General features: G+C 29.7%; 2 protein-coding genes across 2 annotated transcripts; one reads left to right on the forward strand and one right to left on the reverse strand.

The window, feature by feature from the left end:
* Positions 1-970: 970 nt before the first annotated feature.
* LOC108982013 lies at positions 971-2,252 on the forward strand. Its single transcript, XM_018953276.2, has 3 exons — positions 971-1,612; positions 1,716-1,888; positions 1,988-2,252. The coding sequence occupies exons 1-3, from the start codon at positions 1,037-1,039 to the stop codon at positions 2,082-2,084; spliced, it is 846 nt and encodes a 281-aa protein (XP_018808821.1). The 5' UTR covers positions 971-1,036; the 3' UTR covers positions 2,085-2,252.
* Positions 2,253-4,343: 2,091 nt separating this feature from the next.
* LOC108982015 (uncharacterized membrane protein At4g09580-like) lies at positions 4,344-8,044 on the reverse strand. The gene is made up of 4 exons (XM_018953279.2): positions 7,584-8,044; positions 5,870-6,140; positions 5,615-5,785; positions 4,344-4,849 (listed from the first exon to the last, which is right to left on the reverse strand). The coding sequence occupies exons 1-4, from the start codon at positions 7,781-7,783 to the stop codon at positions 4,724-4,726; spliced, it is 768 nt and encodes a 255-aa protein (XP_018808824.1). The 5' UTR covers positions 7,784-8,044; the 3' UTR covers positions 4,344-4,723.
* Positions 8,045-27,809: the final 19,765 nt, after the last annotated feature.

Genomic DNA, 27,809 nt, shown 5'->3' on the forward strand with positions numbered 1-27,809 from the left:
ATTCTATAATACTTATCACCATTATATATAAATAAAAAATAAAATCACTATAATATTTATCACTATTAAATATATAAAAAAAATCATTATAATATATAAATAAAAAATAAAATCATTATAATATATAAATAAAAAATAAAATCATTAATAATATATAAATAAAAAATAAATCACTATAATATATAAATAAAAAATAAAATCGCTATAATATATAAATAAAAAATAAAAGCATTATAATATATAAATAAAAATAAAATCATTATAATATATAAATAAAAAATAAAATCACTATAATATATAAATTAAAAATAAATTAAAAATAAAATCATTATAATATATAAATAAAAAATAAAATCGCTATAATATATAAATAAAAAATAAAATCGCTATAATATATAAATAAAAAAATAAAATCGCTATAATATATAAATAAAAAATATTTATCACTATAATATATAAATAAAAAATAAAATTATTATAATATATAAATAAAAAATAAAATCACTAAAATATATAAATAAAAAATAAAATCACTATTATATATAAATAAAAAATAACATTACTATAATATTTATCACTATTATATATATATAAATAAAATCATTATAGTATTTATCATTATTATATATAAAGTAAAATAAAATCATTACAATATTTATTAATATTAAAAAATCACTATAATAAAATTATTATTATATTTATTACTAAAAATAAAATCACTATAATATTTATGGGATCCACACATTTTTCAACTACCTACTCAAAAGTCAACAACTCAACATACTTCACACATCCAAACAACTCAAAATACTTTCAATGGGACCCATAAACTCACTCCAATCTCTACTCATAACTATTCATAAACATTCTCAACACTTCTCAACACTTTTCATTATCCAAACGTACCCTTAGTCATCATACCCAACGGTGAAAAATACCTATATATATAGTTCAAAAATCCTTTCGCCTCGATAGGAAGTGAGAGCTCTAACTCTGAATCGAAAGCGAGAAAAACCCAACGAGCAATTCTTCAGCCATGAGAGCTGTTCTTCTGAGAACAGGTTCGTACGCCGTCCAGTCTCCCCCCGTCTTCCCCGGTTCGGCCCAACTCTCTCTCTACCGTCACGACTCCGCCCCCAGCCTATTCTCCTGCGAGAGGAGCTCCGTTAACTCCCTGAGGACTTCTCTGCATCTTGATTTCAATCGCCGGGGAGACGCCCCGGCCACGGCGAGCGGCATTCGTAGGGCGTTTTTGGAAAGAGATGTTATTCGGTCCGAAGTCCGATTCTCCAGACTGACCGAGGCCGGATCTCGATCTTTTCCGGCGAGAATACCCGAGGAGGAGTTTCTCTCAGAAAGCGACGATGATGGAATCGGATCATTGTCAACCATCGACGGGATATGGCCGGAAATCTGGATTCCGGTTGAGGAACCGAGTTTCCCCGGCGACGGGTTCGGTAGAGGAGGGAAGAACCGAGGCGGAGGCGATGGCGGCAACGGAATCGGAAACGGCGAGGACCGGAGCAAGATCGGAGCGTACTACTTGGAAATGCTAAAGTCAAACCCAGGAGATTCACTCTTGCTCAGAAACTACGGAAAATTTTTGCACGAGGTACTTGAAACATCTTATATACTAGACTTACTATTTATAAAAAATTGAAATCAGAATCTGAAAATTCGTGGTTGTTTGGACTGTGATCGATGGAACTGAAAAGGTGGAGAAGGATACGGTGAGAGCGGAGGAGTACTATGGGAGAGGAATATTAGCGAGTCCCGGAGACGGAGAATTATTGTCGCTGTACGGGAAGCTGATATGGGATACACAGAGAGACGGAGATAGAGCCAAGTCTTACTTCGATCAGGCCGTTCATGCCTCCCCTGATAACTGGTAATTTTTTTTTGTTTTGGATAATCTGAGAAAATAAATAAACAAATTATAAATATAATGTTTTGATTCGATTGTGTAATAAATAAATATTTGGTGCAGCTCGGTGTTAGGGTCGTATGCACACTTCATGTGGGAAGCGGAAGACGAGGAGGAAGAAAGCATGGGGGCGTCGCCGGCTCTGGCTCCGGCTCTTTAGCTATTTTTTCCTATATCTTTTTTCAGCCCAAAATGTTGATATTTTCATCTAATCAGTAATCTAATTTTGTAAAAACAAATAGGCGCAGTATATGAATTTTATAATAGTTAATAGAGTAATGATATATATATAAACTCTAAGGCGGATTGGTTTTATAACTTATCTCAATTCATTTCATTTTATTAGGTCAAAACTCATATCAACTTATCTCATCTTCATCATTTTAACTAATTTAAAATTATCTCAATTGATCTTTGAATCTAAACGAGGTCTAAATTTAAAAGTTGAATAAAATATTATTAAAATATTTTTTAAATATAAACAATATTATGCAAATATTGTGAAAAGTTTAATCTTAACTTTCTCAAATTATCATACAAATATAATAAATAATTCAATTTTTTTAAATCTAAAAATATTTTTTCTAAATTTTGACACAAAATATAATAAACAATTTAACTTTTTCAAATTCTAAAACAATATTATTAATAAAAATAATATTCTAATAATATTTTATTCTACTATTTACAAACCATCTGAATTCATCTTTGAATCTAAATCATTCCTTAATTATTACAATTTTTTCAAATTTTTACATAAATAAAATAAATAATTCAACTTTTTAAAATTTTAAAAAAAAATATTATAATAATATATTATAATAATATTTTATTCAACTTTTAAATTTAGGCCTCGTTTGGATTCAAAGATGAATTGAGATAATTTTAGATTAGTTGAATATTATTTTTTTATATTATTATTGTTTTAGAATTTGAAAAAATTAAATTTTTTATTATATTTTGTGCAAAAAATTAGAAAAGTTGTAATAATAAAATGAGATGAGTTAAGATAAATTAAGTTTTCAATACAAATCGAGACTTAATTTCAACTCATCTTATTTGTGAAAATAAACGAGGTCTAAATGTACACTCTTGCAAGATATTTATAAAAATAAAAATAAAAAGTGAATTACACTAAAAAAAATTTCACTTTTTTTTTATGAGACTTAATTTTTTATAAAAAGTTTACCTACAACTTATAAGTTCTATTATAACTATAATTTATGGTTAATAATAACAATATTTCCATGTTTGAATTGATTCCATGCATAAAGAAAATTAAAAAAAAAAAAATTATCTATGCATTTTTAGTTCACGTCGTTCACTTTTGATATTGTGAAAGCAGAAGTGAACGGCGAGTCGCCAATGCACAAGTCAAATTTGCTATTTTAATCGTCAAGGTCGGGGTTTCTAAAACCAAATATTTTAATCATATCATCTACTTTATTTGCAATAATGTAATGACCGAAGAGAATCACATCTATTCATATGTAAATTTAAATAAGAGATTAAACAATATATTATAAAATAAATAGAATTTTAAAACCAAAATAAAAATAAATTCACACTAAAATAGTCAACTTTAAATTAGAAAATTAAAAGTTCCAAATAAATTGAATATTTTAATTCCAAACAAAATGAAGAGAATCTCAGTCCTACCCAGTGTTGGGGTTTTATTTTTAGCAAATCTGGTGTCCAAAAAGAAAGCTCTTAGCTAACTGAGCAATTGTATATATAATCGTAAAGTACATAAATATTGCGTAATCGCTTTAAAAAAGAATGTAATTTATTATTAAAAAATTAATTTATTTTATATAGATTCTATATTTTATTTACTTTTTTCAAAATGATTAAGTGGTAATTGTACAATTCACAATTATAAATATATTTTGTCTAACTAAAAATAACCTTGACTCTATTTCACTGTTTTTTTCCAAGTATTCATGAAATCTAGGTAATTGAATCTATTCATGATGGACTGTTGCCAAACCTAATCTTAGACATTTCACCTCTTCTTTCTTTTCTTTTTTCTTTTTTTTTTTTTTTCTAAGAAAACAAATCAATAATTTTCACTCAGAATCAATGGAGTATATGCTCTTGTTTTATGTGTTTAACTGAAGCATATATAACCTCTTTTGAAAAGGTCTCTTAAAGCCATGGCGAAGCAACCTCGGACAGAGACATCCCTCTGCACAAGTGACAGTGCATTAACATATTGGATGATCTGGAAAGCTCGTAATGATGCTTCTTACTTTCAAAAATACTCATGGCCCATGGGAGTCTCCATGTGACTTTTTCTCAAGTTGAGTTCTCACGGTTCTTATCAGGAAAAAAGACCACAGAGCAGCCATTGCAGCAGTCTCAACACAAATGCCATCACCCACAAAAGAAAGATGCGAAAAAAAGAACACAACAAACAGCAAAGATTAACAGAAAACTATGATAAATCTACAATGCCAGATACTGTCTTTACATACTGTTCCCCTAACAACAATATATACATAACGATAGAAATGTAGATTAATGCTTAATTTGAAAATCAATCTAAACATTTTAACCCCGAACCTCCGACCACCACGCATGACAGAAAGCAGAAATCTTGTTTTTGCCCCGAGACTTCCCCCACATAATCATCTCCAGTGGCTACAGCATTTGTTAGTGTAGTCCACAGGCAGATATACGGCCATATATTGCTTTTATTTGACGCTAATCTGTACAGAAATTAAGTAGATAACAGCCTGAAGTGGCTGCAAGGAGAACAAGCGCCTAAACTAAGCAAGTCTGGCCGCCAGTGGACAGTTAAGATTTACTCTTGCTCACCAGCGTGGGGGTAATAGAGACAACTCCGATGAAGAACAGCGTGGCAATTGATTGGAAGTCATAAAGATCCCCGATGGATTGCAACTCTCCCAAAGTTAGTCCAGCCTACGCATATAGCAAAAGAGTCAGTAAGCACCCATAAACTGCAAACTCCTACCAAAAAGTGATTTTAGAGCTAATAATTCAAGAACTCATCAAACTATAAAATTCTTCTTGAACTAATACTACCTCAATACCTGAACATCTCAACAGATGGCTTGGGCTTCAAGACTTCTTACACTGAAGTCAATTGGGTTCCCCCCAAACACCATTAGACAATAGTATTTTGTTTTAACAAAACATATAACATGTGGATTAATGTAAGATTCTCTGATAGAACTACCGTGCCAAGAGAACAATCTTTTTTTCTTTTTCTTTTTTTTTTTTTTTAATTTTTTTATTGGCAGTGTCCAGGAATAGCGTCCTGACTAATCCTGGGAGTGCACAAGCCCTTGACAAAAAGTTTCCCGCAAGCGCACCTCAAGTAATTCAAGAGGAAAATCCTCTAGTCTGATGACCCCTTGAGATTGTTTGCACTCAAGGGGATTTGAACCTTAGACCTGGGGGAGCATACCCCCAAGGCCTTCACCACTTAAGCCAACCCCTAGGGGTTGAAACAACTTTCTACATCCCAATACAATCATGTTAAAACAACTGATTGGATGGACAAACAAAATCTCAGCCTTCATTACACAAGTGCATGTGCTATAATAGAATCTGGTTTATATCCATATCATTTGAGGCAACCCCAAACTCGTTTAAAATCCATGACCAGACTTTCACCCACTATATCTTTACTAAATCCATGTTCAACAGATACAATACCTTGACCTTGACTGTGACAAAAGCTGCAGGTATGAGGCCGATTAGGGTTGCCAGAAAAAAGGTATGATATGGCACATCAACAATCGGTGAAGCGAAATTGATAAACGTATTTGGCAATGTTGGAGTCAATCTTAGAAAAAGCATGTAGTTCAACAGCCGCTCTCTTCTTTTAGCCACCTGGAAGTTAAAAAATTTAGAATAATTTATTCCAATTTGATGATTATTAAAGTCAAAGACAACCACCAGGAGAGTGAGATTCACCTGGGCTTGAAAGAACTCTAGCTTGTCAGGCCACAGAGAGAAAAGAAGGGGACGGCCAATAAGCTTTGAGAAGAAAAAGCAAGAAGAAGCACCAGCAGTGGCAGCAAAGACAACCAGAGCTACACCTTTGACGACTCCAAAAAGGGATCCAGCCAGCAATGACATGAAAACAGTACCCGGAATCATAAATGTCTGCATGAAAATGTAAACAGCGCAGTACCCAACCAGGACTTGAGCAGTGTAGTCACTTGTGTAGCTCTCAAGGTGATATCTATGGAACAAGTAGGGAAAACAAAAAGGGCTGTCAATGTAGCATTCAACAAAGCACTTGTAGCAGGGACTGATATATTTCTCGACCAAAGGGAAAACTTGTGATGATATGAAAAGGCCAAATCTTTTTTCTATTTTTGTTTGATAAGTAACATGAGCAAGCCAAATCAATAAAAGAAAAGCACGAATAAAATATATGCCAACATATAGAAGATCACATCAGTCCTTAGCTACAATTTCCTTCCACTTTCAGTAAAATCCTAGGGTCCATTACTGGTGTAATGCTACTGTATTAGGCGGTCAAGAGCAAGTATCTTGACTTCCTCGATTCTTCCTACTTTCTCTTTGAAAGTAGTCAGTTCATGCAAAAAGAGAAAAAAGGGCTAAAGAATGGAAATGAACCAAATCCAAGCCTCTCAAGAGGCAACTTATGCAGTACCAACACTCGGAGTTAATCCTTTTCAGTCAAATGCTCATTCATTTCACCTTAAGCAACAAAATAACATAATGCAAGATTTAGTGGCCAAGTCACAAGATCAACCTTCAGTTCAGTTGGATCCTGACCAGAATAAGATGATCAAGTGCCCTGCCTAGCAGAACATTTGGCACCAATATCTAATGACAACATAAATAACTACAGATGCAGTTAACATCCAGAAAAATAGGCAAGTTGAGGTAAGGCAACCTATCTGTACACCCAGCCTAGTAGGTATGAGCTGTAACAATTTTGCTTAGTATTTGAAATCAAGTATTGGAATTCTGCGTCTGGGAAGGTACAATTGAAAAAAAAAAGAGGAACAATGACCAATCCATTTTTTATTGAAAAATCTTTCCAGGGGTTATCAAGCCTACAATTAATTTAAACGATAATGAGATGGAGATCCAGGAAAAATCATCACTTTTTTAATTGACTTAACTCCGTAAAAAAAAAAAAGTTTTACGTCTAAAACCAATGCTTGCATACTTGGTTTCTGCTGAAGGTTTATATGTAAGACCATATAGAGCTGCGAAAGACCAACACTCCTCTATGTTAAAAACAAATCTGACCACAGGCACATATGCTAACATAATTACTGTTCTTTAGGCAAAAAATCCTCATCAGACCCACATGCAGATGTGCTTGCATTATCAACATACCTTATCAATCATGCAACAAAATGACGCAAAAATCGTACTGACAATAAAATTAGCTCCTTGAATAAAATTCAAATGACAAAAACCAAAATTATAAATAAAATTTCATGAAAATATATTCCCTTAAAATTTGACTCTTTTTTCTCCGATAACCCAAATATCTCTCCAAGGAAATCTCCCGGAAAATCCATTTATTCTCCGAGGGGCCCATATGCATCCAAGGACAATTTTTTATCCAAATAAAACCAATTTCGCTTGATTCAACCATGAGATTTCAAAATAAAACTAGAGAAAAAATAGAAGAAATTACCGTAGGGTTTGAATGTCTTCGAGCGTACGAGGGAGCTTGAGAAAGCTGTAATCCGATGCGGGCATGGTGAGGTAAACACAGAGAAGGCCCAGAACGAAGCCAAAGACGACCGTGGAAGCCGTGGCCACCTCCCGAAAACTCAAGGGAAACTTAGATCCGACGGCTTCCACCTCCGCATTGCTCTTCTCTCCCTTCCCCATCTCCAAAACTTCTTCCCTTTTCCTTTCCTACACTTTATCCCAGGATAGAGAGAGTCAGAGACAGAGAGGAGATGGGTTCGCTCTCAATCGCTTCGTTTGCTTCTGGGGGGACTTCCTGCTTCTTGTGGTTGGTATTCCTGTTCCTGTTCCTGTTCCTTAGTTTCTTGTTCTTCCTCCCTCTCTCTCCTTCCTTATGTGGAGAGAAGAAACGGAAAGTAAGGGACAAAGAATATTCCCTCGAAAGAGATATTAAAACCTACCTCTATGATCTATCTCTCTAAATATATTTGTACCTTTTTTTTCCTTTCTTCTTATTATTATCTTTAATTTTCTTCTTTCAATTTCATCAATCTACTCCCCCAATAATTACCACGTCAGCATCACCTAGTCAAGTGAAATTCACAAAATTATTACATAAGAAATTCTATTTACAATTTTTAAATATATAAGTCATTTATTAAATGAAAAAAATATTATAATTTTAAAAATAAAATTAACTAAGTTTATAATGTATTTCTCATTTAAAAATTATACGTAACATTGCTCTTATCATATATCCTCCATTCAATTCTCAAGTCAAAAAAATAAAAAAACCAATATCAAAATCAAAATTATGCAAATTATACTTTATTATGTGTACTTTATATACCGATTATTAATTTATATGTTATTAATGAGAATTATAACATCCACTTTATAATTTGTATGTTATTAATAAATATTATAATATCTATTTTATTTATTTGTTACAAAATTTAGGTAAAAATTCTATAAAAACTTTAATCCGATTTATGAATAAGACAAAAAGTTAAGTAAGGGGAAATAAACTTCGACCTCGTTTATATTCATAATCAATTTCAACTCATCTCATTATTATTTATTATTATTCAATAACTTTAACTCACAAATTTTATTACTATTCACAATTCATCTTACTACTATTTATAATTTATCTCAACTCACTTTTAAATCTAAACGACACCTTCACCACAAAATTCAAATTAGATTATTATTATTATTGAAAGGAGGGTGAAAATGTCTTAAATAAAAATTAATATTAATATGTACTTGACTTTATTTATTTATATTTTATTTTGAGTTGGCCGGTGGAGTAAGTTATGGTCTTGCATGGAGAAATTTTTAATATACGACACGAAAGGCTACGAAAAGCACGTGGAATAGCGAGCGGCACGACAGGCGACAGCTGCCTGAGAAATATCCTCGTTGTCGTACGCAAACGCCGCATGTGACTGTGCCCTTCTTAGAGTGCCCCGCTACTCCACTCTCAAACAATTTAGAGCATTAGAGTACTTTATTTTTCATCTTATTTTTTAAAATATATCACAAAAATTCATTTTTTCTATTTTATATATTAATTTTTATAATATATCACCTATCTACTTATCTATTTTTTTTTATTATTTAAATATATTTTTTATTTTTTTAAATATTTTATTTCTACCAATAAATTTACAATATCCATATATTTTTTTATATTTACAATTTATTTTTATATACAATATAAAATAATTCAGTCATATACATGTAAAACAAAAATATATAAGTCAAATAAAAATTAAAAATAAAATAAAATATAAAAAAATTGGTTTAAAAATAATTCCAATATATTTTTTAGAAAAAAAATGAAATATATGTGTTTTAAATGATGAACAATAAAAATAATTTGCTTATATAATAAAAATCAAAGTAAATAAAAATGAGGTAATAAATGAAATATTAATAATAAAAAGAATTTTACAAGATGAAGTGCTCCTTCCCAATGGTTTATTTATCTTATCATTTAAAATACATAATCAAAATCTACTTTTTCTATTTTACATATTAACTTTTACAATATACCATACATCAGTTTATCTATTTTTTCTTTATATTACATTATTTAATAGTTTGTTAGAAAAAAAGTACAATTAGAGAAATTATCGTGGTAGATAAAGTACATGAAAAGAGAATAAATAAATAAAATATTTTTACATTTGTGAATAGTTCATGCTAAATGTAGCTAAACACTGTAGCAAAATGTAAAATAGATTTGAAAATAAATGATCCATTGGAGGCACTTTTGAGTTACTTTTCTTCAAATTTTACATAAAAATGGGTTTTTCAAAACCCATTGGGGGTTGCTCTAAGTAGCAATGTTTTGAATACTGTACTGGAAGTCGTGCTGGTCAAGACACTGGAACGAAATATTTCAATATTGATACCATTTCATGTACCATTTTGAGATAGTCAATATATGAATAAATTATATATATAAGTTATATTTTAAAATAATAGTCTATAGATGAATAAATTATATATAAATATACATATATATATAAATTATGAATAACTCAGTCTGAATTGGGAGTCAAAAAATAAGATTGTAGTTTAAAAAAAAATTGAAGGCCGAAATATCGGCCAGTACCAGCCAAAATATAGGCCGGTACATGCCGAAATTGAGGTCGGTACGATCGGTACCAGCCGGTATTTGGTATATATTTTCAACAGTTATATTTTCCAACAGTCATATATTTACAACAAATATATTTTTTCTGCAATATTTTTGTGCGGGAGGAACAGCAGGTAGCGAGAAAAAAATTATTTATGGTGAAAATAATATTTAGCTAACTCAAGGGGTTGGCCAGATTTGGCCAGTGCATAAATTTTGTGCTAAAATTACTGTTCATTTATTGAGTCTATTATAATAAATTTTTGTACACTCTGATTAAACTTTGAACAAAATTTAACTAAATTAAGTTCACTACTATTGCTCTTAGATGCATTTTCGTGCCACGTGCCCACATGATTATTACTTCATTATATTCTTATAATATAATATAGTTATGTTTGGAAACTTAACTGTTAGGAAAATGCTAGATTCTAGCGCTTTTTAATATATGTTTTTTAAGTTTTTTTTTATATAGATATTTTTAATAATTTTAAATATTTTAAAAAAATAAAATAAAAATTATAATATTATTAAAAAATATTTTCTTAATCATGAAGTAGAATAAAAAATAATATTTATTCCACTTCCTGATTAAGGAAATATTTTTTAATGATTTTTTTTTTTTACTTTCTAATCAAGGAAGTGTTTTTTAATGATATTTTAAATTTATTTTATTTTTTAAAAATATTTAAAAAATTTTAAAAAAATCTATATAAAAAATAAATTGAAAAAATACATATAGAAAAGTACATCCTAAGCCCAACGGGAGCCCCCAGAGGGCAGTAGCATGACCATTTTTTTTTAAAAATCATAATATTGTTAAAAAATACTTTATTAATCATGAAGTAAAAAAAATTATTTTACTTCGTGATTAAGAAATTATTTTTTAATATATATATTTTTTTACTTTCTAATTAAGAAAATATTTTTTTAATGATGTTTTAAATTTATTTTATAAATCTATATAAAAAATTATTTAAACAAAACACATATAAAATAATACTATATCCCAGCGGAAGCTCCCATCGGGAGCCTCCAGCGGGGACTGTAGCATCATCCATAACTGTTATCGTATTATTTTATTATTATGTATAAATTATTTTTTTATCATTTATAGATATTTTAAGATATTCTTATGATCGAGATGTCGTTTTCAACATGTTCACATGCTTTTCGGCTATCCAACTATCTAATCTTCTTCCGTCAATTATCTTGCAAGCCGATGCATTCTTGACCATATAAATGTTTGGTTGCAGCTCTAGATCTCATCAAAATAAAGAAAATGCCGAACACGTTCCGTCTGTCCGCCTAATCACAGTCTAAAACATATGATTTAATGTAGTATATTTTTTAATATTTAACCACACACGGTGATATATTGAATCTGTTTTATAATAAAAATATATTTTTTAATTTAACGTATCATATTAATATCAATTTACCAACTTCATTTCGTAAGATCTCTTTCAAACTAACCATTGCTTTTAATTTGTTGAGATCTGTAAACAATGTGTATATTTGACTCGAGCTGTTTGTACATCTCTCTCTTTTATCTGATCGCGTTAAGGCTTGGAATTTCACATATAAATAAGGTTAACACACTTAACACAATTTTTTACGCAAAAAAAAAGGTATGTTTTATTTTATTTTATTTTCTTTTAAAAAAGAAAAAAGAAAAACAGGGTTAACGTTAATTTTTCTTTAAGAATTAAAGAAGTTAAGTAAAAATTTTAACGGATTAAAAAAAGAATTCATTTAGTAATCTCAAATTCAAGTCAAGATCAGAGATATTTTAAATTCAATCAGTTAATTTATATTAGCATAAATAATATTATTCTCCCTTTTGTTTTATTACAATTCTTGATCAGAGTGAAGCTCAAAGAGTTAAATGGAAGGCAAAGCCGCAAAAGGTCAACACCTTCTATTCTCGTATAAAATGTAAGGTGTTTATTACTGAATATGCTGCATTTTCAACACACAAAAGGGAGAAAAGAAAAAGAAAAAGAAAAAGATTGGTGCCATTAAAGTTGTTTAGGCTGCCTATGGATTGGTTTAGATTTAAATATTCAACTCTCAAATTATTAAATTTAGATCAATTTAAAATTTCTTACACGTGAGACTTATAATCTTTTTCAACTCAATATATCTTTATACGCAGGACTTACAATCTTTTTCAAGTTTCTATAAATATATTTAAATACATCTTAACATTCAAACACATCTAAACTCATCTTAAATAGGCCTCATAGAACGCACTCTACTATCTCAACTCACTACTATTTATAAAGAACTCAACTCAACTCAACTCAACATCCAATACTGTCATTTCAAGCAAGCTTCGTCATTTATCATTATTATATACATTTTTGGGGCAAATTCCTTGGAGATGCTTTGCAAATTTCTTCGTCGTTTCATTAAACAAATTCAGAGAGAGAGAGAGAGAGAGAGCTTGGACAAACAATATTAACGAAAATCGTCCGAAAAACAGAAAACTACAAGACCTTTTTCAAAAAGTGTAGTGTTCTTGAGCAGCTGCGATTGGGTGACTATAAAATTAGTGAGACAAGTCTACAATGGGACAGCCAACCCAAATAAATAACACTTACATGACTTTGTGGGCTCAAAGATTGTAACTCTGCTGAACAGGATGATGCCATTATTCAGCGACCCATCAATGAGTTTTGACTCCAACCCATTGCTTTCGACAACTCTCTCCATTTCAACCCGTAACAAATTCATCGATTTGATCTCCATTTTTCCATCTTCGGTAACTTCAAAACATCTCTAACTATTACATTCTTATTCGACTTTTAAGATGTCAAATGAGAGATACATAAAAATGAGTCTTACATTAGTTATATTTTCATATAAATACTTAATTTAGACAATATTATAAGAATAATAAATGATTGAATCCCTTAAATTCGGATAAAATTTTGAAGACTTTGATACCTCCCAAGATGGAAAATAACCTCCAATTCGACGGCATGTCCCCCAATAAGCTCTTGCCCCGCGAGTGAGCTAGCTATATAAGCAAAGCCAAGTGCAAATTTTATCTTTTTTGGTCACAAATTTTCTACATTGAACTAGCTATAGCTATACTTTTTAGTTTTGACCTACAGTAACTTTTATCACCTAGCTATATTTGGCGACACACTATTGAAGGACCAGTGGAGTTTTTATTATTTTTCCTCAATTTTCCTCCCTTTCCCTCCCTTTTTGATAATTTTTCTTGCCAAATTACTTTTTTTTTTTTTATGATGAGGTTTCCAATTGAAAGTACATTTATTTTCTATCATTATCAGCTTAATACACAATATAAAAATATAAATAGCAAAATATATTTATTTTCTATCATAGTTTTTCTTAGTTTTTGGTTAATAGTGAGTAGTTGGTTTGTGAATCTTACAATGCTATGAATGTATGCAGCAATCTGGGTGCATAAAGTTAATATGCATCTGAGTGACTTGTCGTACTATAAATTAAAGTTAATGACTCTATTTGTTAGCAAAAAAAGAAGGGTTGACAAAAATTAGTTTGTTGGTTTTAAGAATTATTGTATAATTTTTTTTTTATCAAATATTATTAAAATGTATGAAATGTATTTGCGAAATATGAAAAAAAAAATTTGTCAAATATTATTAAAATATATAATATAATAATATTATTTTAATTTTAAAATAATTAGTCCAATGTGAACAGATAATAAAAAATTAATACTATAATCAAGATATAATATTTTAATCAAATTTTACACTTGACAATAACTACTTCATTACCGATGCTTTGGAGTGTGAAAATGGTAGGTCTAAGGAAGTTGAAATGTTGACCACATTTCATAATGAAATTACAGAATCTATTCGCTAGCGGAAAATGCTACTGTGCCCCTAAAGGAAACCAAAAAATCTTCACAACTTCCTAACACATCACACTCCACATTATTTTTAATTTTTATTATTTTTTTCTTTTATTAAATATTTATTATATAAATAATGAATAAAAAATTTGAAATAATTTAAAAAGAATAAACTCAAAAAACTATTTAAAAAAAATATTAAAAATTTAAAAAATTTAAAAAAATATAGAGTGTGGAGTGTGGTGGAGGTTGTGTAGCAATACTCAACAAAACTTTTCAAATCTCTATCTCATTTCAACAAGTTTTTAAATCTCGTTTAATTATACAAATGAGATGAGGTAAGATAAAAATAAAAATTAAATTATTTATTATATTTTATATAAAAATTTAAAAAATTTATAATGATTATATAAATGAGATGATTTTTATTTATATAACCAAATCAATCCTAAAAATGCTCGGTCCCCTCCCCCATTTGTTAATCAAGATTTTCATGCTTTTAATATTTGAGATTCTATCTTTGCCTTTGAATAATTTTTATTATATTCTTGCGCGCGGTATGGAATATGGTGTTTTTATTTTTTATTTTTGGTCATTGTGATTTATTAGCTTTTTTTTTATAAAGAGAATGCATAGAATTTACACATTTTAAAGACTATTTCTCCGTAAACTATAATTTGGTCAAACATAATTATCAGTTTTGATTTTCCCCGCAATGATTTTGTAGATATGCCATGTAATTGGTTCTACGAAACTCCTACTTGTCCTCTTCTTTTTTAATTTTTGTTAATGTTTAAGGTCACGCAAGGAGCATCAAAAGACAAAAAAAAAAAAAGGCACATATCCTAATATGCTCTTTCACAAGAGGGATTTGAATTTAGAGATGAGTTAAAATAGTTTATGAATAGTATAATAAAAATTAAATTATTTATTATATTTTGTGTGAAAATTTTAAAAAATTATTTTAAATTTTGAAAAAGTTGAATTGTTTATTATATTTTATGTAAGAATTTGATAAAGATATAATGATGAGATAAAATGAGATGATTTTAGATGAGTTGAGGTGAGTTTTAAATCTGAACCTCTCAGAATAATGGTGAATACAAAAAGTATATATGTTCATAATGATTTAAAAAATAATAATTTCAATCATAATTATTTTTTAAATATAAACTCTAATATGTCTTAATTTTTAACCAACATTTCTAATCGTGAAAGCTGACCGATAAGTGTAATTATATATATATTTTTTTTCAACCATTTTTTATATATTTTAAAAAAATTTTAAAAAAATATATATAAAAATTCACTAATAATCACTTCTTTAAATATTAAGTTAAAAAAATAAAAATCACAATCGATCAATTTTATCTGTCTAAATGACATTTTCCTTAGTATTATGTTAGAATAAAATGATCTAAGGAAAAAAAAAAATCAATTATTTAAGTGAAAAAGATATCACGAATAACATTGGTATTTGTCACAGTTTGACTTTCTAGGTAAATGTGAAGCTGGGATTAGTAAATAATATGCTTGGAGAAAAGGAAAATTGGACATCAATTTGATTAGAATAATCTTGGTATTGGTGCCCATAAGGCTGGAATGTTCTGATCGCGAGCAACCAAAATGATGTGTATGGTTTCATAATTTCACACACTATTTTATTACTATTTTGTTATACTGATGTGAATGTGGCATTATCCATCAATAATATAACTTTTAGCTCTCGTGGTGATTATATTACATTAGTAGATAATTGAAACTAAAGAAAATCCATCGGGGATGTTGAAGAGTAGTGCTAGATACAATATTATGATATATAAATCAGGTATATATTTTTTTTAAGGAGAGTGGAGTTTATTATTAAAAATTTATTTTTTATATAAATTTTATAATTATCCACTTTTTTCAAATGAGTGTGCAGAACTTACACAATCTAAGATTATAAATATCATTTTTCATTTTGCAATCATCCTTTTTCAAATGAGTGGCATTAAATTATTATAAAATTATTTATCATTAATTACTTATCATCCAATTATTGGATGCCAAATAAAAATATGGTGAAGGAATAATAAATAGAAGCTACTAAGATCCCACATCCCATAATTAAAGCAAAGTTAAAGTCTTGTTTAGTTATATAAATCATCTTATCTTATTTTATCATTAGAATTTTTTTAAATTCTTACGCAAAATATAAAATAAAATAAATAATTTAACTTTTTTAAATTTCAAAATAAAAATTATATTAAAAAAATTATATTCTAATAATAATTTATTCAACTTTCATATATCTTATTTCATTTGTGTAAGCAAACAAACTTAATACTCTTTATTGTTAAGGAATCACGGTAGCTTATTCATTTATTCTTCTAACATTATCTTACCAAAATCAATGCTACATAAATGTTGGACAAAGAATAAAAAATGAAAAGAAAAGTTCTATCGATCATCTCTACATCACATACTTATTTTTATTTTTTATTTTTTTCTTATAAATGATGAGTAAAATAACTCAAATGAAAATAAAGAAAGTTGAGATATATATATATATATATATATATGGAATTTATTGTTGAAGTGTGTATGGACTAAATGTTTGCTCTTTGAATTGTTAGAAAAAAGGAGTAAATTGTTGAAGATGCTCAGAAAATATAATATAATAGAAACAAAGAAGAGAATGAGAAGAATTAGGGAAAGAGACTTTGAGAACTATATCTTTCTTATTTTCAATTGTAATAAAATTCAAAATATTGATTCATATTTATAGGAAAACTTTGTAGATATGAGATAAGATAAACATCTTTAAAAAAACAAATCAATTGATTTTTTATAACCCTTATTTTAGATTGTATATTTCTATAAAACAATATTACTTTGACAAACTTTTAATATTAAAAACAAATTGTTGTTACCTTTTACTAAATTCGACACCCCCTTAGAGAAAAAAAAAATCCACTAGATATAAAGTAAAAAGAAGTTGGAGAAAACTCACTCGAGTTGCTTATTGTTATGATAAAAAGTTATTTAGTGCAAGCTATTCACGAAAATGATATTCATTTAAAAAATCTACCTTTTTTGTAGTTGGTCTTTTTCTTTTTTAAAGTTTTACACATGCTAAATTTATTCGAAATTTGTGGCTTGTGACGTATGAAAATTGCGGTGTGATTGCAAGTAGATGAGTACGAGAATTGCGGATGTGATATTAGCTCAATTTTAAAGATGTATTTGCCCTAATCAATGAAAATGTTATAATCAAACATTTATAGGACTGTTCGAAAGCTACCGGAGTGAACTCGATTAAAGGGGATGAGTTGAACTGAGTTTGGATACTGTGTTGAGTTGAGATGATAAAATATTGTTAGAATATTATTATTATTTTAGAATTTGAAAAAGTTGAATTGTTTATTATATTTTATATTAAAATTTGAAAAAATTATAATAATAAATTGAGATAAATTTATTATCCAAACGCACCTTTAACTTATGAACTGGACTTTCTTCAGACCAAGTTTGCCTCAAGTTTGTTGTGTAATTTAAAAACCAAACTACGAATAGAATTTTTGTTTGAGGAATGATATACATCAGTTACTATTTATACCTATATTCTATATTTATAATTTTTTTTATAGGATGTATGAATATTTTTTATAAGATATGACATATTTTCTGATAGAATGTGAAATATAAAATGGTGAATACATTAAATAGTATGAAAAAAATTTATTTCCCTTTGGGTAGACTTTTGCGTGAAAGTCTGTACAAGACGAATATCCCCCAGCTATCCCAAACTGTTACACCGCAGTCAATTTGGTCCACGTCACCCCCCCGCCGAAACGTTGACCTATCCCTCCTTAGCTTAGTCCCGTTAAGTATAAGATTCCATCACCCATTTTTATTGAACTGTAATTTGAAGTAAAAATAAAGGGGCAAGGACGGTAGAATAGAAATGTTTAGTTATAAAAAAAAAATTTATAAATTGACTTAGATTGATATGATATATTATATTATAAAATTATTTTTATTATAAAATAGATTTAATTTATTTATCAATTTGTGATATAATTTTATAAGATTTCTATGTGACTATAGCACTTTTCAATAATAAATAATTCAAAATCTACCATTCATTATATTGTTCGCGTTAATAATATAGTAAACAGAAAACAATTTGACCTATTTCGTGTGCAATCTGCAAAAGCTTTCTTATAATTACTTATATGCGAATTCTGTATAATGATTATTACTAAAAAAAAACTGAAAACCAGACAAATAATTATATATTATAAATACATGTATCTATCCGTTCACTTTTGCTTTTTTTGTTTTTTTTTTTTAAATGGCCTCTTATTTTTTTTTATTAATATTTGATATATTTTCTAATGTAATCTTTTTCATAAATGATTAGATGAAATGATGATAATTAAACAAAATAAAGAGATGTACTATCTTTATCCTAATTTTATCATCTTAATCATACTTATTGATATGGGGTAAAAACTAATATGATCTTAGATAATAAAAAAATGTTTGAAGGGTAGCATTTTTCGAGGATAAATTATCATTTTTCATATATATATATATATACAAAATATTATGAATGATATTTTCAATCCATTAACTCATTTCACCATTGTTGATATTGATGATGTTCTCATTTACTCAAAGGCTCCCTTTGGTTACTAAGTTGAGTTTAGTCTAATTTTAAGCTGAGTCTAACATCCAAACACTAGAAGTTTGGATTCAGAGATGAGTTGAGATGGGTTGAGATGGTTTGTGAATAGTAGAATAAAAGTTGAATTATTTATTATATTTGGTTTGGAAATTTGAGAAAGTTGTTTTGGGATTTGAAAAAGTTGAATTGTTTATTATATTTTATGTGAAAATTTGAGAAAGTTGTAATGATGAGTTGAGATGAGTTGAGGTGGATTTTGAATCCAAACCTCTTCCCAACTCTCAAATTACTAAACTCATTCAAACTCAAAACCTTCTTACACGTGAGACCCACAACCTTTTTCAACTTAAAACATCTTTATACGTGAGACCCACAACCTTTTTCAATTTTCTATAAAAAAATACATTTTAAACTCAATTTAGATAGGTCCCACATAACTCATTTCACTACTTAACTCACTACTATTCATAAAAAAACTCAACTCAGCTCAGCTCAACATCCAAATGCAGCCTAACTCTATTGATGAACAATGAAAATATTTACATTCGTTTCTTGACATCATTAGACGCAATGGTCTTATTGTTTCTACAAAAATTAAAAATAAAATTATTCCAAACCAATATTAGATTCATTGGTTATAATATTTTTGAAGGCAAAATTCGATCTATCAATCGTGCTATCGAATTTGCTAATAAGTTCCTTGATGTCATTTTTTATAAAACTGAGTTACAAAGATTCCTTGGTTCTCTCAACTATGTCGCTGAATTTTACAAGGACATGAGGAAACAATGTCACTCACTCTTCGAGCGACTACATTCCAACCCTCATCATTTGATTGAAATTCATACTAAAGATGGGTGACTCGATCTTACTACTATTTTTTCTTTTTCCTTTGACAAAATTTGTTTTAACAACTTTCAAACTATTTTTTGAAATATAATAATTTTTAACGAAGTCAAAGAATAATATATGCTTTTGTAAGTCATACATTTTGTCTTTTCATTTTCCTTTAACACGTAATTTTCTTAATCAGAAAAAGTAGTATGATAATATGTTCTCTTATCACGATTTTTAAAAAGTTGATCATAGTTAATTGATTGTGATGAATAGAAGCGATCATATTTGAAACTGTTGCAGATAAGGAGGATATACATACATACATATATATATATATATATATATATATAAGTTCTTCTCCTTAGAAGTCCATAATTTTATTGACAATACCCTTAAATTTATTGACATGATTAAAAAAAACTTATTGACATGAGAATACTTAATTTATAAGAAATTTTAATTTTAAATTTTTTTAATAAATTAAATATTATCATATTAACAACAAGAAGCATGATGTGTTATATATATGAGTATAAGCTCTAAATAGACAAGTTTCATATAAATCTTTTGTAAAAAATAGGTTCCACTAATAAAAAATAAATTTTTTATACCTTTTTAAGATAAGAATTAGTCTACATACAATCTCCAAATGGAGATTGTTCATACAAGCCCATATAATTATATTTAAAAAAATTTTAAAATTATAATAATATTTTTTTTTAAATAATATTTTTTTCCTTTTATCTTCATTCATCAATGAAACTGCACATGTAATTCTCTAATCAGTAATGCAAACAAAATTTCTCTTAAGAAAATATACAATTTTTTACAAGAATTTGTAATTTGTATGAAGTTTGGTCTTATACAAATCATTTATATATATATATATACACACACACACACACTAGGTGAAAGTATCGTGCAAAGTACATTTGCCTAATTTAATTACATGATTATTTTTAAGAATTAATATTGTTTTTATTAAGAATTTTTTTTTTATTAATAATGTAATGCTTTTTGAAAAAAAATATATAATTTCTAACATAAAACAGTTAATAATAATTAAGTAGATGATAAATAATTACACGCTTTCATTTTTTTTCTTAAGTAGATGATAATTAAGTAGATGAGAATCACAAGATAAATAGTTGTTTTATCTTGGTTTCTCCATGCCATTTATTTACTACAGATTAAAACTAGAATAGTTACAGAATATAATCCTTAAAATTTTTCAGAGCATATGTTTCAATATGAAAAAAATCTACATCAACTTAAATTTGTAGGAAATACCTCTTCATTTACCTGCAGATCCACGATGGAAACAAAAATATAGACAGCCATGAAGAGCAAATGTGGCCAAAAATATGAAAAGTGAGAGTGGGCTTGAGGGAGGTAGATAGAGAGAGATATATATATTATATATATATATATATATATATCAGACAGAAAGGGAAGAGACGAGAGAAGGAGAAAAAGAAAAGTGAGAAAAATAAAGAAAGAGTGAGTGAGAGTGAGAGAGAGACGGGAAGATGATTTAACATAAATTGTGAAGATGATTTGTTCAAAAAAAAAAAATGATAACTGCCCATATCTATAGCGAATGAAGATGATTTGTTCATTACTCTACATGAAAAAAAAAAAAACAACACTTCGATCTTAGAAAAATTAAACGACCAACTACAACAAAAAAAAGTTAAAAAAAATTCTTTCAACTCTACTAAAAAAAAAAAATTCAGATTTACTCGGATCTGAAAGGAATGAAAAGGATTTCTTCATTCGCCTACACCGAAAAAAAATAATCTCCACATATATGAAAAATGAAATAACCCGATAGGAAAGCACAACAAAATTAGTGAAAGAGAAAAAAAAAATTGAAGATCAAGCGAAAAAAATAATAATAACACTGAGATTTGAACAAGATATTTTCAAATATATGAAGACCTGTTTAGATCTATAGGACAAAAAAATAGAAATAAAACGAGTCAAAAAAATCTACATCAACTCATATCTGTAGGAAATACCTCTTGATTTACCTGCATTTTCTTGGCAGCCAAACTGACAACCTATACCTGTATAAAATAATATGAAAAACAATACAAACATAAAAGAGAAAAGAGGAAAGAGAAATCCTTAGGACCGGTCGGGCTAATGTTACCCGAATAACAACCTACCAATAGTTAAGTGACACCTAGTCTTTCCATCACAGTTATATTGAAGTAGCACTACATTAGAAAATCCTTCCCCCACGCTGCGATCTCGCCCCACCCAACCCTTCGCACTCCTTTCCACACCCCTAACCTTCCTCTTTCATTTCCAGTTCAACCATCAACCACTTTATTATCTACTAGTTCTTCACTATATAGCAAACACTATTACAAATGAGAGGAAAACAACAAAGTCAACAAGGACTACTTGAAAATCAAGAAAAAACTAACACTTGAAGACAGCACCAACAACATGGAAAAAAAATGTAATCTAAGAAAACTGCTGAAAGATTTGCCAAAAACTACATGAAGTGTCTGGAAATATGAGAAAAGTAAAAGAGTGAATACAAAAAGACAAAGCCATACAAATAAGAGAGTAAGGATGATATTCAAAGCCCTAGAAAACCCATGGTACAGCATAGCTGTCATTGCGGTGAATTCCTTCGTTGTCATTGTGGTGAATTCCTCCAGAGTACCAAGGATGTAAAAAAAAGAACTCGTCAAAGTGCAGGTCTTTTCCTTCTTTTTTTTTAGGCCTTTTCAACCAGAGGCTAAAAAGAAAACACCCTTTTAGGCTCTGTAATTGGTAATAAAATATCCAAATACAAAAAGTCACCGGTAGGCAACGGACGATCGATTGGCTTCGAATTGAGATTGTGGAACTAAGTTTGCTGGGCCGCGGTGCAAAGAGACGAAAGAGATGAAAGGCTTGTGCGAAATCAAATATGTCCCTTGCAAAGATGATATTCTGCGTGGTGGAGTCTATTGAAATTATTGTGTTTTCTTTACGTGGCAACAAGTGAAAGGAGGGCTGCTCTTGGGCAATTAATAGACCGACCGTTTAGAAGCACTTCTCATGAGAAAAATGGAGAGTGACTAACAGAAACCAGAGTTCGAACAACCGATCTCAGAATCCTCTCCATCTTCACTCAGAAACACAATATCAGAAATAAAAAAACACCACCAAACAACACTAAACATAATCGAAAAAAAAAAATGAAAATTGACGATGGCGTGCCATGCTGGAAAGGAGCCGTTTGGCCGGTCAAGACGTTGTAGAGTCGCTGGGTCCTGAGTTGTCACACATGACATTGACGGAAGATGAATCGCGGTGGTTTGAGAACCCCACGTTTTCTTTTAAACCACGTGTCGGCACAACGCGCCGCTCCGATTGGCTCTCAATCTGGTCCACGACAAGATTGGCGGGTGAGGCTTCTCCTGGTGGTGTGTGTAGAACGATGACCGCCAGAAAAGCTCGAAATGGCTACCCTCTTTATTCAACCAAAAACCTAAAAAAATAAAAAAACCAAGCGAAACCACAGGAGACGAAGGGTCGGCGAGGAGAGGGAGGAGAGGAAGGGGAAGAAGGAGCCGAAACTCCCCTTCCCCCAGCTGGATTTGGACGAGCGAGTTTCTAGAGAGAGAGGGTCTGGTTTATAGAGAGAGAATGGACCAAAGCTGCATTTTTTTTGTAAATAGTAGTAATTTAATACAAATTTAATAGAAAGTTAACAAAAAATAATTAAAATTATTGTAACTCCATTAAAATAAAAATTTTCGTTTGATAGATTCTTATATAATACAGATATAATATATATATATCTATCTCTATTATATAAGAGCCTATCTCAAATGAACAGGAATGAACAGTATTTTTCTTGTTTTTCCGTGTGACATCCGTGTAGCACGTTTACGTTTACAATTCTGTTTGACATCCGTAAACGTTTACTGCAACCTGCCCCATACTCCAAGGCCGCTTATATTATATATATACCAAATTAGCTGTCGATCACATCATATTATATAATATACCAGTACTGGTCCACCATAAGTAATTAATGGGGCAGGTTGCAACTTTCTATATATGAATATTCTATACTAATCTCTAGCAAAGGGCACTACCAAACCAGTTTTGTTTATGAACAAATCATCAACGCTTTGAGAATGGTGATGTTCTGCATTTACTGACATTTTATACTGATACAAGCATTTACTGACACATAAATATAGATAATTATTCAGATGTTCTGCATTTACAACTTTTTCTTTCGTGGGTCATCAGTGCATAGCTTTGAGAATGATGATGTTCTGCATTTACTGATATTTTATACTGATACAAACATTTATTGACACATGAATATAGATAATTATACCGATGATCCCACCAAAACCACCACGACCATTGTCCATTGAAATTTTAGTGCTTTTCATTTCCCCACCCTGACATCAACAAGTTTTGAGTACAGAATATCATTACTACTTTCTCTCTGTTTGGCCGTCTGGTAAGAAAAAGACTGTCCTTTGAATATAGATCATATCAAACAAAGAACAGACAGCACCAACAAAAAAGACTGCGCTTGAATGGCCATAATGCCTAGACATGTTTTCTAGGCATTATTATGCCATAGAGTAGACCGATTTAAGCCTTTCAGTTGGCCTTAGACCAAAAATAAATAAGGTAGATCAATTAATATATGACGAAGTGTTCTCCAACGCCCTCTATAAATGGTTTCACCGGGTAGCTGGAGTTAGCTAACAACAATAAATTTTATGATCTGTACAATATATAGCATGCTTGAATGAATTTACTCTGATATTACATTTACTTGTTAAACGCATTTAAGTAGCAAAATGTAATAAGATTCTTCTTGAAGAACCTAACAAATCATATGATCATGTTCTCCTGGAAACCCATTAAAATTGAGATCGAGCAGCTAGCTAGCCCAGAAAAGAGTTTTGAATAAAGAAAACAGGAATTGGATTCTTTAATTGGTTTTGTGGCACATCGTTAGGAGTAAATATAAGAGAAGTACTGATCATGATCAGGAGCTAGCTAGATGACAAACGATCAAAAACAAGACCCTCTTTCCTCATATCTTTTTGCTTGTGTCAGCAGAAAGAAATTGCTTGTGTCAGCAGGAGAAAGAAATTGCTTGTGTCAGCAGGTTGAATCAACTCATGAATATAGATAATTATACCTATTTACATATTTAAATAATTAAAAATGATAATAAAAAAGAAAAAATCGCCACAAAGAAAGAAACATCAAAAAAATATTATAAAACAATCGGTCAAAATCTTCTCCAAATTGAGCTTCCCTACAAAATAAAATAAAATAAAATATATGTCAAATAAAATATATTTGTCTCATACTTCATTTCATGACTTTTTCTCCCTATCTGATTTGGAAGATTTTCTTTTTATCTCTGATTTGATGTCTGATTTGATTGGTTTTACAACTTTTACTTACTTTACAGCAGTCTGATGGGTGATATGATGGGTGATATGGGTGATAGATAAGAGGTCTGGAAAGAGGACGCCTAGAAAGAGAAGGAACATACTTTAAAAGAGATGTTGTGTTCATCTTTAGGAGAGTTCCTATTTTCATAGTGTTCTTTGTTTGGTTCCAGATATTGTTCCTCATTACAGGTAATTTTCTGAAAAATCTTGTATTTTTTACTTCTTCTCTAATACTCCATTTTTTCTTTTACGTACCGATCATCTTTTCAGCTTCTTTGCTGTCTCTTCTCTTATCCTCTATTTTTTTCCTTTTACTGATTTTTAATATTTACTGCTGATTTTTACTGATGATTTCTTACCAGCAGATTTCAAAAACTAGAATTTTCTGGTGTTTGATCATTGTAAGTGCATGATTGTTTAGTGTAATATTTTCTGTTAGTTATTTAGAGTAAATATTTTTTTACTTTCATGTTTTTTTTTCATTGGTTACTGCCATGCTTAGTATTCTCTTTGGGTTACTGATTTGTTTAGTGTAATATTTTCTGTTAGTTATTTAGAGTAAATATTTTTTTACTTTCATGTTTTTTGTTCATTGGTTACTGCCATGCTTAGTATTCTCTTTGGGTTACTGATTTGTTTTGTTTATTTTGTATTCATCTTTGGCTGTATTCAGTGTTCAACCTATTTTGTGTTTTTGACTTCTCATCTATTCTCTTCTTTTCTATTTTTTTCTCTTGCTGGTTGTTAATGTTTACTACTAATTTTTTTACAGCTGCTTTCCCAGTTGTCTAAGGTGTTCTTGGCTAGAGATTTCTCAAGCTAGAACTTTCTGGTGTTTCATCATTGTGAGTGCATGGTTATTTAGTGTGGTGTTTTCTAATGGTACATGCAGTGCTTTTTCTGTTTCCTATTTCCTATAAGCCTCAACAGATGTTTAGATGGTGTGCATATATCACATAATCTATTTGCCATTCTACTCAATTGATAAAATAAATATTAGTAAATTGCACTCTCAATCTACATTAAAACCAAAGTACTAACCTGAAACTGAAAACGAAAAAAAAACATTGAAAACTCATGCAACCGTCAAAACTCACTACCCATTTTTCATTTTTTTTTTGTTTGCTGTGTCACCAGATTTGTAGAAGTTTTGATTTTTTTTTGCTAAATTTCGGTTGGTTTTTTTTCCCCTATATAGGTCTCAACACATATCTTCACAAAAAAAAAATGAGGATATAAACAACCAACACATATCTTCACCAAAAAAAATGAGGATATAAACAACCAACACATATCTTCACCAAAAAAAATGACAATATACTAACAACCAAATAGGTGACAATCCTAGAAACATCAACTTCATTTTATAAAATGAAAGTTCCACACCCTCAACCATTCTGTTATTCCCTTCCTTCCAAAGCAAAAATAAATATCATTGGGCATATTTTTCCATTCTCAATCTACATTAAAACCAAAGTACTAATCTAAAACTAGAAAAGAAAAGAAAAAGTTGAAAAACTCATGCTTTTACCCGTCAAAACTCACTACATGTTTTTCATTTTTTTTTTGTTTGCTGTGTCATCAGATTTATTTTTTTTTTATTTTTTCCTGTTTTATGTTTACTTTGTTTTTTCTATTGTGGATCTGTATTTGAAGAGATGGTGTCTACTCTCAATCTACATTAAAACCAAAGTACTAGAAAGGAAAAAAAAAAATAGAAAAACTGATGTTTTACCCGTCAAAACTCACTACCCATTTTTCATTTGAAGCCCCATAAATTCATAAAACTCAAGCACCTTAGATGGTCCAACCAACATCTCAACAGCAAACAAAAACTCGATGTATATTTTCTACATTCTCACATCCGTTATATATTTTTTTAGAAAACTCGATCTTAACAGTTCAAATCATCCAATTTTGTCGTGGGAATTAGTTCTAACGCAATCAAACCTAGGTATGTGGAACTAAGAAACGTATAAAAATCCAAATTTTTTTAATTTATTTCATGAACAAACACTCAGATCCGTAAGAGAGGCAAAAGGAAAATCAATTAAATCCAAAACTCAAAACAAAAAAGTTTGGGAGAAGGATAACGAGAAATTTTCGTACCTTATTTCAATCGGAAATTGAAGCAACGGCATCAAAGCGAGGCAGAGGCGGCACGGCGACTCAGAGGCGAGAGAGTGAGACGAGGGGGTTGAGGAAGGGAGTGAAAACAAAAGGAAAATCGATTAAATCCAAAACTCAAAACAAAAAAGTTTAGGAGAAGGATGAGGAGAAATTTTCGTACCTTATTTCAATCGGAAATTGAAGAAGCAGCGGCAAAGCGAGGCAGAGGCGGCACGGCGACGCAGAGGCGAGAGAGTGAGACGATGGAGCTGAGGAAGGGTTCGAAAAGGGAAAGTGTGGCGCGGGGAGGTGGGAATGGAGAAAAGGCTAGGGTTTTTAACCAAACATGGCAAAACGGCAGTGTTTTGGAATTGGCCTTGGATCCCATCTGTACACGGGCTGGGCCCTTCACAGTTCACACACACACTCCGGCCCAATAATAATAAAAATTCATCCAAATACTTCACATAACCTCCCAACAAAGAAAGCCCAATCCGAAAAATAATACACAATACAAAACACTTTAATACAAAATACACAACATCTTTTACAATAATAAAATAATATAATGAAAGCGATCATTAATAATAAAAAAATGAAATTAAAAAGCCAATAATAATATAAAATATTATTAAAAAATTGAAGAAAATACCTTA

This window comes from Juglans regia, chromosome 9 (assembly GCF_001411555.2).
Source record: "Juglans regia cultivar Chandler chromosome 9, Walnut 2.0, whole genome shotgun sequence".
In the NCBI taxonomy this organism is placed as follows: domain Eukaryota; kingdom Viridiplantae; phylum Streptophyta; class Magnoliopsida; order Fagales; family Juglandaceae; genus Juglans; species Juglans regia.

Bases quoted from the DNA above. Each gene is read 5' to 3' on its own strand.
- LOC108982013 (XM_018953276.2), top strand. From the start codon at position 1,037: ATGAGAGCTGTTCTTCTGAGAACAGGTTCGTACGCCGTCCAGTCTCCC. The intron at 1,613-1,715 runs GTACTTGAAACA...GGAACTGAAAAG, and splicing joins ACGGAAAATTTTTGCACGAG to GTGGAGAAGGATACGGTGAG. The intron at 1,889-1,987 runs GTAATTTTTTTT...TATTTGGTGCAG, and splicing joins CATGCCTCCCCTGATAACTG to CTCGGTGTTAGGGTCGTATG.
- LOC108982015 (XM_018953279.2), bottom strand. From the start codon at position 7,783: ATGGGGAAGGGAGAGAAGAGCAATGCGGAGGTGGAAGCCGTCGGATCT. The intron at 6,141-7,583 runs GTAATTTCTTCT...CTTGTTCCATAG, and splicing joins GAAGACATTCAAACCCTACG to ATATCACCTTGAGAGCTACA. The intron at 5,786-5,869 runs GTGAATCTCACT...TTTAACTTCCAG, and splicing joins TAGAGTTCTTTCAAGCCCAG to GTGGCTAAAAGAAGAGAGCG.